Source organism: Chiloscyllium plagiosum, chromosome 11 (assembly GCF_004010195.1).
Source record: "Chiloscyllium plagiosum isolate BGI_BamShark_2017 chromosome 11, ASM401019v2, whole genome shotgun sequence".
Classification (NCBI taxonomy): Eukaryota; Metazoa; Chordata; class Chondrichthyes; order Orectolobiformes; family Hemiscylliidae; genus Chiloscyllium; species Chiloscyllium plagiosum.
Window position 1 is genome coordinate 60,855,157 of NC_057720.1, and position 22,627 is coordinate 60,877,783.

A 22,627-nucleotide genomic window follows, 5' to 3' on the forward strand; every position below is an offset into this window, starting at 1 on the left:
CACCACACCTCCGCCCCCATTTCCAACCCGACTCTGACCCAGCCGCTGTGCTCCCCACACCGGGCAGCTGGACCGGACACCAACAATAAAACTGCTGCTGCGTGTGTGTGTGTGTGTGTGTCCGTGTCCAAATAGTACACACACACGCAACGTTTTACTGCAACTTGTTGACAGGTTCCACCTTTGCTCTCCAGTCATTTGGAGACAGTGCCTGGGCTCCCATCGATGTCCAGAACTGTTCTCAGCAGCATTTCAGTAAGCCGAGTTCACTTTTAATCACTGCAAACAACAGACGCGATAAGTGTTGGAAAAACATCTCCGACATAATGTTTCTATCAGGACCTTGAGATCATCTTTGGATAATTGAGGTTCCTCTGTAGACTGATTTTTCAATCTTTGTTGAAATTGTTGCATTTTGGTAAGGCAGGTCAGGGCAGGATGTATACACTTAATGGTCGGGTCTTGGGGAGTTTTGCCGAACAAAGAGACCTTGGAGTGGAGGTTCATTGTTACTTGCAAGTGGAATCACAGGTAGATAGGGTAGTGAAGAAGGCATTTAGTAGGCTTGCCTTTATTGGTCAATGCATTGAGTATAGGAATTGGGATGTCATGTTGTGGCTGTACAGGACATTGGTTATGTCACATTTGGAGTTCTGCAAACAATTCTGGTTTCCCTGCTATAGGAAAGATGTTATTAAAGTTGAAAGGGTTCAGGAAAGATTGACAGATGCTGCCGGGGTTGTAGGGTTTGAACAATAGGGAGATGCTGAATAGGCTGAAGCTATTTTCCCTGGAGCATTGGAGGCTGAGGACTGACTTTCTAGAAGTTTATAAAATTATAAGGAACAATTTTCCCAGGGCAGAGGAGTCCAAAATGAGAGAGCATAGGTTTAAGATGAGAGAAGAAAGATGTGAAAGGGACCTAAGGAACAATTTTTTTACACAGGGTGTTACATGTATGCAATGACCTACCAAAGGAAGTGGTGACGGTTCGTATAATGGCGGCATTTTAAAGGCATCTGGATGGGTACATGAATAGGAAGGGTTCTATCGTGTGGGGCAGGTGATGAGAAGGCTGACAGAATGAGCACCAACCATTTCAAACAGCAAGAATCAGGCCTCAATGAGGCGTTGATTAGACAGGCCACCTGCGGAAAAAAGTGTGCGTTTTAAAGGGAATCTGCCTGAGCTCTACAGCAGCCATTGCTGCTTCGGAGCGTGACCCCAAAATCCTGTCTGGTGATCCGACTGAGGTAACAACCTATTAGAAAGCCCTCCTCTGGATTCTCCTTTCCACATCCATCCTGTCAAAACTCCTTGAGATTTTACATGTTTAAGTAAAGTTGCTTCTTACTGTTCTAAGCTCCTGTAAATACAAGCTCAGCCTTTCTAGATATTTGTCTCATGGGCTTTCTCTGAACTGTTTCCATTGCATTTATACATAATAAGGAGACTTGTGCTATACACAGTATTCTATGTGTGATCTCACCAAGATTTTATCAACTGCTTGGTGATAATGAAAAATGGAAGATATGGCTGGCCATGAGATTGCTTGTTTTACGTAGTTGTAGCTAATTAAGTATAAGGTTTATACAATTCATATCTACCTAGTGTCAGTTAAACTGCTCTGTCATGCATTGAGAGAAATAAAATTTCAAATTCAGGTGTCATTCACCTACCTACTCACCTAGTTAATGTTTTCAGGCTCCAGTTTCCATGGCTACAGCTCCCCAGTTCTTTTGGATAACTTATTTTCATTAAAGGTCAGAATAGCATTATTTATCATGCATCAAACTTCCTCAGGTACTACCACCCACCCCCAAACCCACTCCAAACCCCTCCTGTCTCACCAGTTGCTTTCACTGATGTAATGATGCAATGTAAAAGCAGTTTTACCATGAAACATTCTGCTTCCTTGCTTTACAATCTTTTTAAAAGCTATTGTTTTGATAAATAGCCTTTGATCTTTCATTTTTTCCCTGCACTAATGGAATGCTGCCAGAGGTCCTTTCATATAGTGCCCTTTGCTCTTTGAAGTCATTATCTGCCGAATTTCATAAGCAGCTTGATCGAATCAAACAGTGAGTTTGGGCGTCATTGGTCAAGATAGTGATTCTAGAGGAAAGCAAATTTTTTGCTGTAATCATTCAAAGATGTTTGAGGGGAAGGTGTGTGGATGTGGAGAGTGTAGAGTAGGCCTCTGGTTGCTGGTAAATAAGTGAAGGCAGGTGCCAGAGAGTCTAGACGCAGTGATTTTAGCCTGGGACTATGGTATCTGATACTCAATATGGGAATTGTCTGAAGGAATACCACCGCTTCTTCAAGTTAGATTCAACATCTAAATGCCTTCCGGTTTTTCAAAAAAAATGTTACTGATGACAGTAAGCACATTTAAGGGAGATATACTTGCTGAAGCTATAATCAACAGTGCTGTGACGAGGCTGCTGTTAATTTTTGAATAAGCAGTGAAGTTTTGAAACTATAACAACACTTCGGCCGCAGACTTGGATTTGTAGTAATTATTGAAATGTAAGTGCTGTGCCATATTTGACCTCATTTGTAAGTTGAACTATACCCACTATTTGATGTTGAAATGGACTTCTGTTCCAAAGTACATAATCTGGCAGTCAAATTTTGCATCGAAAGTAATTTTTTTGTAAAATATTGTGACTTTATTAAATACTCATTCTATTTGCTCTTAATTTTTCAAACATAATTACACTGCATTTTTAAAGTCTATTTTCCTTTCGCTCTCTATTCTCTTTCCTCCTCAAACCTCTTACCCTTATTAAGGTGTGACTCCTCTGACTCTGACAGAATATTGCAAAGTTTTCACAAATGAGCTCAGGCAACATATATTATGAGGCTACTTAACAATGGAAGGCCTCAAAGCCATGTCTCATTATACTTCTTTCAACTTCCATAAGGGTACATTTTTGCAGTCATACTAATGCCATTTGCAGCACTCTTATTGTGTGGAGATCCTTTAACTTGGCATTGACCTGGTTCTGGATCAGTGGTGCTGGAAGAGCACAGCAATTCAGGCAGCATCCGAAAAGCTTCGAAATCGACGTTTTGGGCAAAAGCCCTTCATCAGGAATAAAGGCAGAGAGCCTGAAGCGTGGAGAGATAAGCTAGTGTTGAACATGGATATTCCTGCTCTGTGAGACGTAGCATCATACAAAGCTTATCCACTGGATTTCTCGGAATGATTCAGGCAGTCAAGTTGTCAGATGTGTCTTATCTACAACTCGCAAGCTGATCCTGTACCACTCAAATGAATCATCGTGCTTTTACAGGGATTCCTCAGAGCCAATTTGAAAAGGGATGCAGTGATGCTTGCGAGTTCAACAATGATTTTATTAGGAATGAAACTTCAATGACTTGTTGATATTTAATGGTTCAACTAATTGAGACTTCAAAAAGAAATTTTACCTTAATCTGCTGATTAAATTGGTTTCTCATTTTGTTGGATTCCCTGATGTATTTTCTATTTAAATTGTTGGGGTGTGATATCAGGCAAGTTTGAAGTGGCAGCTAATTTATCCATGTCAGTTTTCCCAATGGATAGGTTAATTTAACTTAATTTTGAATAGCTATCAAACTACAGTGTAACGGAGAATTGCAGTTTGTCTGAAAAGATGATACCAATCGTGATTTATTTCTTAAAAGAAAACAGCTGTGAATGTATGTGAGTAGTTGAGCAGGTGCAGTAATGTTTGAACATTGAAGAGTAATTGCAGAAACTGATGTGTTTTTGTGCTATTCTATTGCCAGTTGATGAAGATGTTGTTTGAATGTGCAGAGGAGCACATTGATATGGAATTAATATCCTTTTGTATTAACCTAGCTTCCAACAAAAGAAATGCACAACTGATCTGTGAAGGTAAGAAGTTATTTGAAATCTGATACTTAGTGTGATAGAATCCTAACTTTTGAACTCCGGTTGGAGTGAGTATAATCGTAGATTTTGTTTCTACTTCTGCAACTTTTATTTATAATTATGATTTTTAAATATGTAATATTAGAGAGAAATAGATTGAAGGTGCAACTACATTTCTATTGTGCCACAATGAAAATATTTGGAAAATCCAATGATGAAGTGATAATATAACTTGGACAGCTCTCAGTCAGCCTGCCCCCGCAAAAGAAATCGCTGATTCTTGTAATACTATGATTTGATTCATAATTGAGACAATTCTTTGATACCATGTCACTTTCGTGTAAACATGGGCGGCACGGTGGCACAGTGGTTAGCACTGCTGCCTCACAGTGCTAGAGACCCGGGTTCAATTCCCGCCTCAGGCGACTGACTGTGTGGAGTTTGCACGTTCTCCCCGTGTCTGCGTGGGTTTCCTCCGGGTGCTCCGGTTTCCTCCCACAGTCACAAAGATGTGCAGGTTAGGTGAATTGGCCATGCTAAATTGCCCGTAGTGTTAGGTAAGGGGTAAATGTAGGGGTATGGGTGGATTGCGCTTCGGCGGGTCGGCGTGGACTTGTTGGGCTAAAGGGCCTGTTTCCACACTGTAAGTAATCTAATCTAATGATATCAAGTAAGGAGAAAGTGAGGACTGCAGATGCTGGAACCTGCTGCGCTTTTCCAGCAATACATTTTCAGCTATGATATCAAGTAAGGCTTATTAAGTGCTCAGAAGAATCTTTAGTATTCCCAAACACTTTTGACATTAAAGGAATGTTACATTTTAATTTATTGAAAATGAGTTTGTTTCCATTTGATATTAAAATACCGAATGTTCACGGATACAAAATGCAACAACTTGTCTTGTGACTCTTAACTAACAGAATCACATGTTCTAGGCTGCAGTTCTCTGTCTGATAATGACTTCAGCTGCAGAATTCATTATTCAATCTGCATTCCAGTATCACCTTCGGAAGCCTTCTGTGCATTGAGGTTTTAGGACTTTGGGTCACTTAAGTATAACTTGTCCCTGCCTTTTAATTGCTTAAAATATTTTAAATTTGTGATGTTGTACAATAATATGAGTATAACCCTTCCGGTTAGTTTAACTGATGAGATATGGACTAATAGATTTTACTAGGAATCTGCAAATCTTTCTTTTTACTTTTTTAACTGTAAAAAGAATCTGCTGTCAGAATTTTGGTTTTGCAGTCATCAGGATAGAATTACAAGAATTACCATATATCAAAGGGAACAGCAATGTGTGTACATATAGTGAGTAAGAGGAGAGTACTGGTTGATTGGCAAATTAACTCTTGTACAGAATACACGAGGGAGCATGTTGTTAACCCCTTATTTTCATTCAAATTGAAACCAGTTTTGTCAAGGGGGAATGCAACAAGGAATAGATTAGATTCCCTACAGTATGGAAACAGGCCCTTCGGCCCAACAAGTCCATACTGACCCTCTGAAGAGTAACCCACACAGACCCGTTCCCTTACCCTATATTTACCCTTAACTAATGCACTTAACATTATGGGCAGTTTAGCATGGGCAATTTAGCATGGCCAATTTACCTGACCTGCACATCTTTGGACTGTGGGAAGAAACCAGAGCAACCGGAGGAAACCCACGCAGACACGGGGAGAATGTGCAAACTCCACAGTTTGCAAACAGTTGCCCAAAGCGGGAATTGAACCGGGGTCTCTGGCACTGTGAGACAGCAATGCTAACCACTGTGCCGCCCACAATTGTCCTCTTAGGTTTTGTTTAGTTGACAAAGGCAGAATGCTTATAAGTAGTCTTTGTTTGCAAAGGACATATTCTTTGTATGGGTATTGTGTGATCGTGTTCAAATAACGACCGGAATCAATGAGTGGTGAAAATAGCCTCTTTTTGTCAGCAGTCACAGCACAAGTTCGAGGTGGCAATAGAATCCTGAAATGCAGTTCTTACAAGAGCTCCTTTATACACTATTCTTATATATATTAAAATTTAATTACTATGGTGTTACTTTTTTTATCCACAGTACATAAATGTTTGAAGGGCTTCTGTCATGGGAGACAGGAAATGGGTTAAAACATATGTTACTTCTGATGGGATGTTTGTCCAGTCTGCTTGCATAATTAGGTGTTAGTCCTTTTGTCTTTTACATTAATAAATATTAATAAAAATGTTAGGCCTATATGCTCATATAAGTTAAAAATTGTGGGATTTATTTACTATTTGCCAGTATGAGTTTCAGTCATTCATGCAGTTTCATGGAAGCCTTGTTTTTTCAGTTAGTTTCTTAAAGGGATAATGGCCCAGTTAAAAGGTATTTAACAGGTACTTAAGCTATTCAGGTCTTGGAGATGGTTGATAAGGGTGAATTAATATTATAATGTATTGTAAAAACTTGATGGGGATGGTATTGTTCTGTATGCTACACTTATTCAGAGGTTAACAGTGCTTGTATCAAGGGCTGATAAGGTGTGAAAATGCAGTAATGGGTTTGAAAGGGTTGTTTTAAAATTTGGATTCCATAGAACCACGGTTTTATGAATGAATGAATTAAACAGTGTTATAGTAAATAACAGATTAGTAAAGAGTTATGAATGAATGGGAACCTAGTATTAATGAATAAAGTGAGCTTGAATGTGATGCTGTTGGTTGAACAAGTTTGTAGAGGTGGGAAGGGGTGACGCCTGTAATAAATTTATAAACGAGAATAAGAGGTGTTAATTAAAGACTTTGAGTGATGGGTGCCCCTGAAGGATGGGAACACTCTTGAATCCAATGTTTGTGCAGGGGAGAAGTAAGAAGACAAGGCAATAAAACATTGGAATGGTCAGGTCTGAAAATAACACATGGATGAGAGTTTCAATAGCAGATGAGACAAAGATGCTGTTGGATAGTCTTAGTGATAATGCAGATTTGTGGTAGGAAACTTAGCTTGGGATCAACTACAACACACACAAAATGTAGAACAGCATTGCAAATATTACTTGCATCTCCAAAACCTAGAATTCTCTTACTGGTTCTGACCTTTCCTTCTTTGAGCTTATCGTGCATTTTGCTTTGAATTATATTTAAACATACAAGAGCACTTTCTGTCATAATATTGCATGAGGGTACAGCCATCAGTAATAGACTCCTTTTGAACAAGTAATCTATGGGCAACTTGAACTTTACCTTGTTAGTATTTCTTTAATATGCTGGAGCCCCATGTATTTTTTCACAGTATACTTTGTGTTTGTGATATTTTCTGATTTGATACTATCAGATGGAATCAGTATGGAATTCCATTTACAGACAAATATTATAGTCCATTTTAAGTAATTTTGTATTTTTAAAATGTTTACATGTTAGCTTCTATTTTTATTCACATCCATTTTTAAATTGATGGAATTAACATTTGTATTTGTTTGATTTGAGTTGTAGTTATTTCTGTTTACTTGCAGTATTAAATAATTGACATGAAGCATAGTTAATCAGTAGTGTAAAGTGGGTATATGTCTAATCTTATTATGTTGCTGAGAAAATTGACTCAATATGGTTAATGGTGATCAATATACCTTTTAGGAAATGGCCTGAAAATGTTAATGAAACGAGCCTTCAAATTCAAAGATTCACTACTGATGAAAATGATCAGGAACATTTCTCAACATGAGGGTCAAACCAAAAATCTATTCATTGTAAGTACTGTAAAATGATTAACTTGGATTAATTAGGAACAGTTCTTGTGGGTTTTTGGGGTTTTTTTTGTGTGCATCTGTATGACTTTAAATCAAATACATATGATAGACCTGTTTGTAATTTTTTTGAAAAGAACTAATTTAGCAGCACTTGCTTCAGTCATGCAGTTGTTTTGAATCCAGTATTTGAGCATAAGGGTACAAATTAGATTAGATTAGATCTTGATGACTAGATATTGTCTCCAGTCCCTTATAGGGTAGTAGACAATTTAATTAACAAATGTGCTGATAATTACCATTGTCTTTTGGTCTATTTCATTCTTTGCATTATTGGGGATAGCATTGATAATTAGGACAAACATGAGGGGAAGGTGAAAAGAAAGCAGAGCCAGAGCCATTTCCCTCTTAGCCAGTATGTAAATTTTACGAATGTGCTAAATTTACACATGTCCATTAACTTGCCACAGGAGATTAAGTTTGGTAATTGATGTAACAATTGTTAATGCTGTTACAATAAACCACTTGTATTCTGGGGGCGGGGGGAGCAGTTTAAACTGTGAAGTCTAATTCTATCAGGTGATACTTCAGAAGGTGAGAACATAGAGACATGCATGATAAATGTGAAGACTATCAATAAATGTGATCATTTCACCCAACTGAATAAATTTTTAATTAACCAGGCACCAAGTAATGGCAGACATTGCTTGGTATAGGTAGCAGCTGAAGTCCAGAACTAACCAGCTTCTACCATCAGGTGGAGCTCATTACCTCCGTACAGGTGCCACACCTCATAAGGATAGCACACTGGAAATCAAGCCTTGCTCTTTCCAAACTCATTACAAAAGTTAGAGACTTTGAAAAGCACACAAGATGTCCAAATTTGCCTGTTTTCAAGCTTGACAGAAAGCACCGGCTAGATTTATATATTTAACAAAAACTATTTATTACAAGTAAATAGATTTTAGCTGCCAGTAAACAATTATGAACCATCGGTGCATAAATGTACTAATTAAAACTCTAATCCCCTTATTAATTCCCCGTCACTGAAAGCAAACATAGAAAAATGTATTATTTATGAATGGCATTTAGAATGTGCGCCATTCCAACATAACGTTTTCTGTGCCTTTGTTATTTGTTGTATTTTATTTTGCAAGTTGTTTAAGCCAGTACGTTATTTCAACTTGTCCGTTGTTTTTCCGGGCATGAAATGTCCGATGGAACTTCTCTCCAGTTTTAACATGAGCCTTTATGAGAATCAGTGATTCATTTCAAGTCGTAAGTAACCAAGACAGGTACTCATTCTATAATTCACAACAGTCACATTAAACCTCATTGATTACTTGCTATCTGATATGCAATTTTTTGGGCAATTTTGTATTTTAGTTTTAGCAATTACTCAACTCATTTATGACCATTGAAGAAGAGCTTCTGTTATATTTGAAGACCCCCCCAGTACTGATTCCTGAATATCCTAGTCACTTCCTTTCGCAGTAGGATTCTATTTTGCATTAATTTAGTTAATGGAAAACAAATCATATGTATGAGTTCCAGAATGTATCCCAAAAGCTTCCTGAAGAAGGGCATGTGCCCGAAACGTCGAATCTTCTGTTCCCTAGATGCTGCCTGACCTGCTGTGCTGTTCCAGCAATAAAGTTTCAGCCCAAAAGCTTACCCTGGCAGGGAATGTTTAACATTAATCCTCAAGTTGAACTTCACATAAACCACAACAATTAAAGTTGTGATTAGAACCTCCAGGCTACAGTCGCAGCAGATAATCAAAACTTGGGTTGCTTCTATTTCCTAATTGAGTGCTGGCAAATCCAAGCAGTGGTAATTTCTTGAAAATTATTGGAAGTGTTACACATTTCTGCTTTTTCCTTTTCTCTTTTTGAGAGAATTTCTCTTTTTGTATCTATGCAAGAATGTAATGACTACTCATAAATCAAGCTCAAAAAACATCTCAATTTCTGCTTGGGGTCTCTTCAGCTTCTAGAACTCAACATTGAGTTCGATAACTTTAGTGTCTGATTCTATCCTTCTGGTTTGTTTACCTACCTCTCGTACAGTCCTGTTATGACATGGGTTACTATTAGTACAGTCATCCATCTCACATGTACTCCTAGGCCCATATCATACGATATGAATTGCATTAAGCACAGCTAACCCATTTTCTCACTCTTAATGCTTATTATCTCTTGTTCAGCACTTCTTTACTGGCATGCTATAAGTTATCTCCTTGTTTACATACTGCCTTCATATATCCATCTCTCTGGGCTCTGTTTTCAACTATCTGCTCACCCCTCCCCTCCTTGCTTGCCCTCACGCCACCCCCTTCTCCCCCTCCCCCTGCCAAACCCCTGGCTTCTGCATAAATATCAGTTCTTCTCAGCTACTAATAGTTTAGATGAAGAGTGACTGGACTCAAAATGTTCACTTTGCTTTCTTCTCACAGCTGCTGCCAGACCAGCTGGTTTCTTCAGCAGTTTCTGTTTTTGTTTCAGGTAGATTTGAGTACCAGACACAAGCTGTGAAAAATGACCTTACAGATGCTGAGATGAAGTTATTGTAATGTGACATCTTAATACTTCCCAGTAGTGGTTAAGTTTAAAAACATTAACACTATTAAATTTATGGCCCTCATTTTTGATAATAAAACTGGCTTTTGGGTATTGAGCCTGGATTCCCATTTTGACAAGGAATATCAAATAGTAAGCCATCAATCCATTAGTGTTGATATTGCCACTAATGTAACCCATTTAACATTTAAAAAAGACTGGAAAAAATGCTGCAGAAGAGTGAAATTTCTTTTGGAAAGGCTTTAGTCATATTTGAGGAAATTGCATAAGACATTCTATAGCTTTTGTAAATTTACCCATTGTACTTTTTCATCTTTTCTGAATATAATTTAAATTGCAATGCTGAGAGAATTGCATCTGTATATAAATTGTAGTAGACACACCTGATAACGTTTGTGGTTAACTGAAATAATTTTAATAAATGAGTACTTTTAACACAATATTTATAGCCCTAATTACTAATTCAGCTTTTTGAAAAAAAGTACCTTGAATAATGTACTGTAGTTCTTGCAAATTGATTGTTTAAATGCATGAATTGCCAAAATTTTACATTACCAGTGTGCTATGATACTCAGCAACGTTCGTCGCATGATATTATGTTTTAATTTTTTAATGTGTAATTGTAAGGATCGAAACAAAATAAACCATGAACATTTTACTGTCTTTCAGGATTACGTTGGGGATTTGGCAGCTCAGATCAATAGTAATGAATCTGAAGAATTTGTTATAGAGTGCCTTGGAACACTTGCTAATCTTACAGTTCCGGATCTAGACTGGGAGCTTGTTCTGAAGGAGTACAACTTGGTTCCATTCCTGAAGGATAAACTGAAACCAGGTTTGTTGATGGAGTGGATTACACCAACTACTAGGTGAAAACATTGTTATAAAATTTAGTTAAGGGGTTTATTAATTGCAAACCACATTTTTGATGTTGATTAAGTGTAATTTGGACCCATTGGGTATTTCAACATTGCAGAAAACAGACAAACATATTTTTTTTTCCTTTGAAAAAATAAATAAGTCATTCTTTCTTTTTCCAACAAAGCTGAACCTCTTACAAGACTCCTTTTGTCCAAGTCCTGAGCCTTGGTACTTCTGTAACTTCCCTCATATCCTTTCAAGCTCATTTTGTCCATGGGACCCAGCTCCTGCTTTATGTGAATTGCTGCTAACTGTCTGGCTATTCAACCTCCTGTTCCTGGCTATCTGCTTTTTCTTATCTACAATCTAGTCCAAGACGCACCAACCACCAGCATGGAACCAGATTTCATGTGTGCGCTGGCATTCGTCTCTTTCTTCTGGGTGATTTCTCAATTCAATCAATGTCTTTGTTTCACTGTTATATTTGTATTTATATTTGCTACAGTTAAATATGAGTAGTTTTTGAGCCCAGTGTGAAACTATACTCCATTGCTCCTAATCCATTAGCTATGGTCTCAAGCCAAACTGTACCTTTCTATAATATCAGCATCCTTTTCGACCTCGAGCTGAACACCAAGCCTATGTTTTCTCCATCACGGAGACTGCCTTCTTCCATACTCATAACATGTTATTGTGCAACCCTACCTCAGTTTGTCCATTTCTGAAACTTTCATCCATCTATGCCTTTGGCATCTTCAGAGTTTACTTTTAAAATGCTATCCAAGCTAGCCTCCACCTTCTACCTTCCATTAATTATCAGCTCTTCCAAATATTTGCCTATATTTTATGTCACACCAAGTATATTAGCTGCCCATAACACTCTTCTAGATGGATTTCTGCAAGATAAAAACCCTTTCCGTTGTATAGTTGTGTTCCTCTCCTGGAACAGCAACATGATTATCCATTTGGAGCTGTAGTGAGGAATGTCTTTGTGGGATCATGATCATGATTTTTCTAGTAAAATGTTTGGTCATAATTAGTATTATTGACAAATTTTGAAGAGTTCCTAAGGTATAAAGGAGGGACAAGGAAACCATACTAATGGCATCTCAACAAAAAATTGAAACTCTAATTAAAAATGGAATTGCTTTCCAAACTCTTCATTTTAATTTAGTTTTCTTCAGAAAAGAACAAAATGTAATTCTTGACATGAGTTAGAATACTTTCTTTTGCAATTTGGAATTTGATCCATTTAATTCTTTGTCTCTGATCACAAATAATTTGTGTCTGCTGGGCTTAATTCGTGGTCCCTTTCAAGATTTGCACTACCTTTTATCCACTAGGAGGTGTCTCACAGTTGCATTCTGTATCAATGCTTAACCAGGTGCCTTAATTTGTGACTGAGATGTCCTTCCTCTTTTCCATGTTGATGCATTGACATCTTTGATACATTTTAGATTACTCAATGAGGGCAACTGGCTTATTTTCTAAAATAGTCATAATGAGGTTTATCAGGCACCCTGTTAATTGCATAGATGTTTCCTACAATATGACTCTTTTGATAATAAGAAATTAATTCAGTATCAGCTAGTGCAGGTTGATCATCTGAACAATTTTTGTTCCAGCATGAGAGTTTTGTAGTTCTGCTTATATTTTTTTGACTAATAATTCTTAGTAATTCTGTAATTCGTGTATCAGAATCTCAAAGCTTTCTATCATAGTTAATTCCTGTTCAGAAGAGATATTCAATTTATAATTTTCCATTTCATTTTCTGTAAATTCTTAATCTTATTAATGCTTTGCTTTCACATTTACGTGAAATTATTGTTAAAACCAAATACCTTCAGTTTAATTTATTTATACAAGTGTAAACTCCTCTAGTATCTTTTCCTTTATGAGGGCGGAGAAGTATGTTATTTTAAGTGGATTTGATGAGGGTTGGCTTGATCATAAAAAATATACATGACTGTAATGGAAAATAAAACAGAAAACCGACCAGGTAGAATGTTCCACTATTTGGAAATTAGCTGTAAGCTCCTGTGTGACATGTGTTTATTAGAGATTTTCCAGGATATCTTATAGCTCAATTGAAAGAAAATGGTGCACCTTGTTGTGATTATGTTGAAATATGGACTAGGATCAGAGTGGTGCTGGAAATGCACAGCAGGTCAGGCAGCATCAGAAGAGCAGGAAAATTGATGTTTCAGGCAAGAACCCTTCATCAGGAATCCTGTGTTCTCAGGTTCAGCTTTCTCAAATCGAGGATTCCTTAATTTGTAAACACTAAGCTTTTATCTTAAATAAACTAAAGAACTGCAGTTCTGGAGATTGGAAACAAAAACTGAAATTGGTGGCTAAACTCAGCAGGTCTCTAAGTATCTGTGGGGAAAAAAGCAGAGTTAATGTTTAGAGTCTGGAGATTCCATCTGCCATCTGTTTTGTGCATCTCATTAGACCATTGTAATTATTTTTCCCTATTAATATTTTGCTTTTATATGAACATTCCTGGGGCAGAAGGCAGAAAATGAATATATTCATTTTATATGCTTAAAATGTCAGCAGAGCAATTGTAAATTTCAGACATTTTGTTATCTATTATCACTTGGCAGCCAATCTGTGCATGTTAAAATGCTATGAAGCATATAATATGCAAAAGACCAGTTAATCTGTGGTAATGTTTGAATGAGAATAATTGTTCCTTTATTCTTTGTGAAGTACTATGAGAATTTTTGTTTATCTGCTTAAATATGTGATTTAACATATTGTAAATAAAGCAGCCCCTTCACCAGTAAAGCATTCAGTATTGCAGTGTAAAATTACATGTGTTGAAGTCACTGCAAATGAATTTGAAAGTGTCCCTTTCTGACTTAAAGATTAGACAGCTACCATGAGCCATGCTGTGATACTTGAAATCTGCAGAGTTCTGTCTTATATGGTAGATTTTTTTCACTTCCATTGTGGATGCTGGGATGCGTGTGTGTCCTAGTTGTGTTCTTTTGCTCGCTCTTGTTGGAGAGAAAATTTGAGAGAAATAGAGTTGCCATCATACACTCAGTAGTTCTCAGACAGATTATGCGTGGTGATAAAACAAAGGGTGAGATAGAAACAGATGCTTGCTGTCTTAACTTTTTTTCCTGCCACTTTTTGTTTTCTGGTTTGGACCTTAATCAGACTTCCCCTTTATCATAGAATTCAGAATAGTGTCACAGCGCAGAAGGAGACAACACACCCCAATGTGTCTGCACTGGCACATCAAATGAATGGCATTGTGTCAATCTCCTGCATTTTCTCAAGATCCTTGTGCATTGTTTTTGTTCAAGTGAACATCCAGCACCCTCTTGAATACCTCAGTTGAACCTGTCTGCACCATGTTTCCAGGCAGTTAATTGTGGACCTGATACTCAATGTGTGAGTATCATTCTTTTGCAAATCAATTTAAATCCGTGCCCTCTCGTTCTTGATCCTACGAGGTCAATTCCTGGAATGGCGGGATGACCTTAAGCTGAAAGACTGGAGCGACTGGGCTTGTATACTCTTGAGTTTAGAAGACTGAGAGGGGATCTGATTGAGACATATAAGATTATTAAAGGATTGGACACTCTGGAGTTAGGAAACATGTTTCCGCTGATGGGTGAGTGCCGAACCAGAGGACACAGCTTAAAAATACGGGGTAGTCCACTTAGGACAGAGAGTGGTGGCTGTGTGGAATGCTCTGTCCAGAGGGCAGTGGAGGCCCAGTCTCTGGATTCATTTAAGAAAGAGTTGAATAGAGCTCTCAAAGATAGTGGAATCAAGGGTTATGGAGATAAGGCAGGAACAGGATACTAATTAAGGATGACCAGCCATGATCATATTGAATGGTGGTGCAGGCTCGAAGGGCAGAATGGCCTACTCCTGCACCTATTGTCTATAAGTGGGAACAGTTTCTCCCTGTCTACTCTAGTACGGCAACTCATGACTTTGAAAACATCTATCAACCAGCTTCACTTCGTTGGGAACAATTCCAAGCCTCTCCAATCTACCTTTGTAACTGAAGTTTCTCATCCCTGCTACCATCCTCGTAAACCACTTTTGCATTCTCTCTCTTTCTCTCTCGAGTGTGTTCATGTCCTTCCTCTCATGTGACTGAAGAACTCCAAACAGTATTCCAGCTAAGGTCTAACAAGTGTTGTGTATAAGTTCAGTATAACCTCCTTGCTTTTGCACTTAATCTGTATTAATTATGTCCAGGATTCTCTATGCTTTATTAACCACCTCTCTATCTACTCTACCACCTTTTATGATTTGTGCACATACACACTCTCTGGTCCCTCAGCTCCTGCATCCCCTTAACAACTATTTAATATTATCTATCCATTGTCTTCAAATGTATCACCTCTCACTTGGCTGCATTGAACTTCAATTACTACCTATCTGCCCACTCCACCAACTTATCTGTACCTTTTTGGAGTTCCATGAAGTCCTCCACTCAGTTTACAGTGCTTGCAAGTTTAGTATCATCCACTAACTTTGAAATTACCCCCTTCACACTAAGATCTCAATCAGTAATTTATGTCAGGAAATGCAAGCCTTTGGGAATTCTGATAAAATCTCCTCCAATCTAAAAATATCTATTGACCATCATTCTCTGTTTTCTATTACTCAGCCAATTTTTAATCCATATTGAATTTTCACTTTTATTCTGTGAAATACAACTTTCCTCAGGTTTGTCATGGCATTTTATTGAATGCCTTTTGAAAATCCATGTTCACACTCTGCAAAATTTCCCAGTGTGCTCTCCGTCATCAAAGCTTCTCTCAAGCTTTGTTAAAATGATTCTGGCTTGCATTCAGTGAATTTTTGAAACATGACAGTTGGGAGACCAAACCTTTATTTTCATTTTGGCATTCGTGCAAGTGAGCCTTGAACAATGCACTACTCGAAATTGCAGCTCTCAACAAAGTAGCAGACAAGTGGAAGCTTCACCCTAGGAGCTAGATGTAACTGGCTTCTGTCAGTGAGCATAATTGAGTAAATCAAAGTATCACATTTGCTTTCCTGATTCATCAGGTTCAACAGAAGACGACCTGGTTCTGGAAGTGGTAATAATGATTGGTACGGTTTCAATGGATGATTCGTGTGCTGCCATGCTAGCAAAATCGGGAATTATTCCTGCACTTATTGAACTTCTAAATGGTATGGACTCAAGGAATGTACCCTTTTCTTGTTGTATTCTCATTAATTTAGGGAAATTTTGTGTAATGCAACTCTTCCTCATTCAGGCATGTAGTGTCAACGTCAAATATAATGAACTGAATATACTAATGTTTAAACTGATTTGGCAGGCCGATGGGATGCAGAGTGGGGGTTACCGTAGTGGGTGCTGCATAGACAAGTAGAGAAGAAGGATAAGTCAGTCTAGAACACAATGCAATTATGGTCAAGGTGAAGTACAAGGGAGCATGACAAGACTGGTTAATATTTATTTTAATGCAAGAGTCTTGCAAGTAAGGCAGATGATTTGAGAGTTTTGATTAATGCTGGGGATGAAATATCTTTGCTATCCTTTAAGTACCCACACCAAAGAGAATCCTGTTCTTTATTACTCCTAAAGTGCCTAATTTGACTGGTTTCACTTCTCAGTCTTTAGAGTTCCTTCTAACCACTCATCTGTGCCATTGTTAAGATTTCCAGCTTCCACCTCCATAGCACCTCCTGACTCCATTCCTGTCTCCACTCATCTGCTGAAAACATTCACCTTTCATCATCTCTACGCATGACTATTCCAGTGCTGTCCTGACCATCGAAGGTCTTTCACCATCGATAAGCTTGTGCTTATTCCAAAAATCTACGGTCATATTTTAGTTTTCATTAACATCATCGTCTTAGAGAAGCTTCTAGCTGGACAGTGCCACAATGTTAAATTCTCATCCGTGTTTTCAAACTTGTCGATAGCCTTGCTACACCATACCTTTGTAACTTGTTCAAGCCCTGTTTCACTTCAAGAGGCTATAAATCTTATCATCTTGTGCATCCCTGATTTTAATCATTCAAGTGGTTGCTGGCCTTAAACTCTATGATTACCTCCCTAAAGCTTCTTTCAGATGTACTTGGGAAAAACCTCATTAACCAAATCTTCGGTCAGCTATCCAGGAATCTATTTTTGATCTAATGTCAACATTTATTAGGTAATTATCTTAAGTGCTTTGTAGCATTTTGCTACATGAAAAGCACCGTGTAATTATAAACCATTTTAATCTCCTTTGACTGTATGCTTCTGCTCTTTCCCATAGCCAAACAAGAGGATGATGAATTTGTTTGCCAGATTGTGTATGTTTTTTACCAGATGGTTTTCCACCAAGCTACCAGAGATGTGATTATCAAGGAAACACGTATCCTTTCTGAATGTTTTTTTCTCCCCCTGTTTCCTGTTTGGTGCTTAACTGATTTCTTTCTGAAGAGAAAGACAGAACATTACAGCATATTACTTGTTTGAATCCTGTACAATATACTGACATTTTGGGAATTAACAACTGGTTTCAGTGTCTTGCTAATGTTTAAAATGATATCTAGAAAAATTACGAGCATGTTTTTTAAGTTTTCTTACAACTGAATGTACAAAAATAATATTCAGATTAGATGTGGCATTAATTAATGTAGAGGCTAAATATTGTCTTTCAGCAGTTACTGAAAATTATTATTTTATAAATACGCTCATTATGTACTTCATCATGAATAGTAGCAATTTAACCCACAGAAGTGTTTGTCAGTGAATTCAATGTTACGTTAGGTAACTCTGCTACACCTATTTTACTTCCTTAAGATACTTTTTATGCTAAAGAATGATAGTGATTCTTTAATCATTTTAAATAGACGGATTGTGATATAGATTTTGAATATTAATATTGGCAGCATGAATCTAATGTGATGCATTACAGCAAACTTTTTATTAACCAGCACTTGTCAGAACAGGAGTGTACTGGTTGATCAAATATTCCAGTCCACATAATCAATACAAACTAAGTATTTAGTGTATTTCGAATCTTCAAAATAGGGGACAGGTGACTTTTCTGAATATTTGATAAATGATCATTTAATGCCAATATATTTCCTAGCCCCTTTGAATTCTTGTGGCTTCTACCTTCATTTGGATCTAAGCATTGAAATCAAGGTCAAGGCGATGTGTATGTAATATCAACTTTTTGAGTAAACCCTAACAGCCTTCAAGCAATTTGAAAGACATATTTTTGTCTCTGATAATGGATTATATGAATTTTCAATTAACTGAATGGGCATGGAGGTGTATAGATCAGTAGTGCTAAATAAAACAACTTCAGAAGAGATGTTATGAAAGGGATGTTATGAATCACCAGATATAAAAACGTATAATCTGTAATTTGATGTATCCCTCATTACTTGATCACATTCAGGCCAGAATCCTTTTTTGCTGCAGATTGCATAAGTCGCAACAACTGGGGATATCAACCTGAATGAGATACCAACCTAATGACATCCTAAAGAGAGTCACTGGCCTCAGTAGACTGTAAACAACTAGATGGTCCCGCAAGTAGTAGGTCTGTGCAAATCTGTTTTAGATGTATGAAATCCATTCCTTTATCTAACTTCCTATCCATGTTGCTTTAATTCCGTTAACATCTGTACCATAATTTTATCAAAAAATCTACTTTGCACCACCTCAACTTTTTATTTTCTACTTTGACCCAGTTATGTAATATCTTTCTCATTGCAAACTACTGCCCCATTTCGAATCTGTCTTTCAGAAAGTCCTTGGTCATGTTGTGACCCAAATTAATGCCCACCCTCCCAGAACTCCTATGTTTGAAACTCTCCAAGCAGACAGCTACCCCTCCTACTGTCACAAATTGCTTCTTATCGAAATCAGAATCTGACTGTGCCAAAGGGAAATGATCTGTACTTGTCGTTCTTGATCTGTCTGCAGCTTTTGACACAGTAAATCACACCATCCATCTCCAAAGCCTTGCTGTCATGTTCCAGCTGAGTGGGACTGCAATCATCAGTTTTTATTTTTTATCAGTGTAATTTTGGCTGTGGAATTTCATGGATGTGCCATTTCTCAGCAACATCATGTGAAAACCTAAAAATTCCCTCATGTACACTGACAATAGCCAAATCTTTCTCGCTCACACCCCTCTTGGCTCCTTCATTGTCTTTACAGTATCAGACTCTTTGTCTAGTGTCTAGCATCTGGCACTAGATGACCAAAAATCTTCCCCAGTTAAATATTGAGAAGGCAAAGCTGTTGTCTTCAGTCCTGACTATAAATTTCACTCCCTAGACATAAGAACATTACATAAAATTTTCCAAATTAGTAGCAGGATTAGGCCACTTGATTTCTACTATTTGGTAAAATTGTGACTACTCTTGTGACCTCTACCTTTCTGTCTACTCTTTGATTTCCTTAATCAGTCAAGATCCATGTCTCACAGCCTTTAAGCTATTCAATGACTGTGTTACTGCATTGCTATCCAAGAAAGATATTTCGACAGACTAATGACCATCTGAGAGAAAAGAATTCTCCACATCTGTCTTAAATTGGAGACAATAACAAAATGTCTTTACTTTTACATTCAATTTCCTTTGCAATAAGCAACAAACTTCCCATTTGTCTTCATAATCACTTACTGTTCTTGCATTGTAACTTCAGTGTTCTAAGGACCAGGGTACCTGGATCTGTCTATACCATAGAGTTCTGCAATCTCCCTCCATCGAAGTGATAGTTCCCTTTCCATTCTTCTTGCCAAGCTGGACCAGTTTACATTTTCCCACATTTTTCTGCCTGTCAATTGTTTTGCCTATGTTAACCTATCTATAATCCCTTTGCAGATTCTATAAGTCCTCTTCTTAACTCGCTGCCCTGCTTATTATGTCATTGGAAAATTTTGTACCCATTAATTGTCCCTTCATCAAAGTACTTGATATCAGTTGAAAATCATTGAGACCCTACCTGATGCTTATGATGTTTCAGTGCTTCCAACTTGGCAATCTGAAAATGTTTATCTCTACCATCTGTTTCCTGTTAGCTGTCCAATCATCTATACAAACTCATATGTTAGTTCGACACTCTGAACTATTATTTTTTTGTGTTCACCTTTTGATATAGAATCTTGTCATTTCCTTCTGTTAATTGAGGTACACCACATCTCTTACTTCCCCTTTATCTATCAATCTATCCCTCGCCTTGGCAACTGTCTTCAGCTGAATCAGATTGTTTGCAAAGTTGGTATTGTATTTGATGTTGAAATGAGCTTCCAGCAACATTAGTGCCATCTGTAAGATTACTTGTTTTCACCTCCATGCGATTGCCTTTTTCTGCCTTCCTTGTGCATCTTTCTTTGAAGTCCTTGGTTGTGCCTTTGGAATAATCAAACCTAAATATCTACCCTTAGCTAGCGCCTCATGTTCTACAGTCTAGAAACTTGAGGTCATCCAAACTCTGCTGTCTTTGTGTTTTAACATACACCAAATTCCATCCTGCATCATCCTGTGCTCACTGACCTACACTATATTCTGGACAATGTCTTGATTTTTGAATTCTCAACTGTGTTTTTATATCTGCCTGTAGCCAGGGTCTCCCTATCTCTATATTTTTCTCCATCTCCACAATCCTATGAGATATCTCCACTCCCCTAATTTTGACCGCTAGAGCAATCTTTTCTCTGCTTTTAGTAACTGTATCTTCAGCTGTCTGAGCTTAAAACTCAGGAATTCCATCTGTGGTTCAGTGCCATATTTTGTAATCTGCCAGTCAAGGACTGATATTATTTAAAAACTGTCATCATAGTTATTGTTATCATGTGGTCAGTGCCACAATTCAAGTGACTTATTTCCAGGAGCCCTTTGTAATAATAAAGCGTACTTGACTGGAATTTGCTTTTCCTTAATGTGCTATTCATAGAGGCTCCAGCATATTTGATTGACCTGATGCATGATAAAAATGCAGAGATACGGAAAGTGTGTGACAATACGTTGGACATTATTGCGGTAAGAAAGGAGTTTTGCATTTGTATTTTCATTTTGCCCATATTAGATGGGGTGCAATTTTAATGAAGCAAAAATGACTTAGAAAATGGCATGAAAGAAATAGCTCATGGTATGATTTAGTGTTGTAGCATAATTTACAGTGTAGAAGGGAGGCCATTTGGCCCATTTGTCTGTATCAACTTTCTATTGAGCAATCAAAGTAAATTCTATTTCCATGGTCTGTTTTCATAGTCTTGTAAGTTGAGTCACTTCAAGTGCCCATCCAGTTTCCTTTTGATTTGTTATTCTGATTTACACTATAGAATAAGCTGAATTTTCCCTCCATTATTCCCTAGCATGGTTTCTAATTGGCTTTTTGGTCCCCACCTCAACTCTGTGACCTAAATATTTATGCCATCCCCCTCCATTGTAAGACTGTACCAGAATATTTTCACTATTACTGTCACGTGTGATTCTTAGACTTGCATAACCACTGCATCACCAAGCCAGCTGCCTTCCAAGTCACCCAAATCCATTCTAGCTTGAGTACATCTGTTTCTGAATCCCTTATCCATCCTTATATTATCTCTAAATCTGGATGTAAGTTTGCTCACTGTGCTGAAAGGTTTGTTTTCAGACGTTTTGTCACCATACTAGGTAACATCATCAGTGAGCTTCTGGTGAAGCACTGGTGATATGACACGCTTTCTATTTGTGTTTAGGTTTCCTTGGGTTGGTGATGCCATTTCCTGCTCTTTTTCTCAGAGGGTGATAAATGGGGTCCAAGTTGATATGTTTATTGATAGAGATCTGGTTGAAATGCTATGATTCTAGGAATCCTTGTGCGTGTCTGTTTGGCTTGTCCTAGTTGAAGTGGTGTCCTTCCTCATCTGTATGTAAGGATGCTATTGATAGTGGGTCATGTATTTTTATGGCTAGTTAATGTTCATGTAGCCTGATAGCTAGTTTTCTGCCTGTTTGGACAATGTAGTGTTTGTTACCGTTCTCGCAAGGTCGTTTGTAAATGAACACAGTCCGTTGATTTCTCAGCAACAAACCCAAACGAGCAGACAAAATGCATCCAGAAACCCTAGCCACTCTTCCCTATATCAAAGACATCTCTGAAATGACTGCCAGACTACTCAGGCCTCTTGGCATCATGGTAGCCTACAAATCCACCAACACACTAAAACAGCAGCTAATGAACAAAGTTTGTGAGAAGATTTGTAGCTCGGGTGCTCGTTGTTGTGGTTCTGTTCGCCGAGCTGGGAATTTGTGTTGCAGACGTTTTGTCCCCTGTCTAGGTGACATCCTCAGTGCTTGGGAGCCTCCTGTGAAGCGCTTCTGTGATGTTTCCTCCGGCATTTATAATGGTTTGTCTCTGCCACTTCCGGTTGTCAGTTCCAGCTGTCCGTTGCAGTGGTCGGTATATTGGGTCCAGGTCGATGTGCTTATTGATTGAATCTGTGGATGAGTGCCATGCCTCTAGGAATTCCCTGGCTGTTCTCTGTTTGGCTTGTCCTATAATAGTAGAAACAATGGACTGACAGAAGAGACACAGCAAACAGTGAGACAAAGTATCGTACCCCTGATAACAAGGAAAAGACAAACGC

At 37.9% G+C, this 22,627-nt stretch overlaps 1 protein-coding gene across 1 annotated transcript in view; it reads left to right on the forward strand.

Moving 5' to 3' along the window:
* The window catches only part of kifap3a (kinesin-associated protein 3a), a 218,747-nt gene that overhangs the window by 136,611 nt on the left and 59,509 nt on the right, over window positions 1–22,627 (forward strand). The window contains exons 12-17 of the mRNA XM_043699509.1: window positions 3,778–3,886; window positions 7,484–7,596; window positions 10,842–11,007; window positions 16,083–16,208; window positions 17,306–17,404; window positions 20,950–21,035. Of these exons, the coding sequence (XP_043555444.1) occupies window positions 3,778–3,886; window positions 7,484–7,596; window positions 10,842–11,007; window positions 16,083–16,208; window positions 17,306–17,404; window positions 20,950–21,035 (699 nt within the window). The remainder of the gene's footprint in view (window positions 1–3,777; window positions 3,887–7,483; window positions 7,597–10,841; window positions 11,008–16,082; window positions 16,209–17,305; window positions 17,405–20,949; window positions 21,036–22,627) is intronic.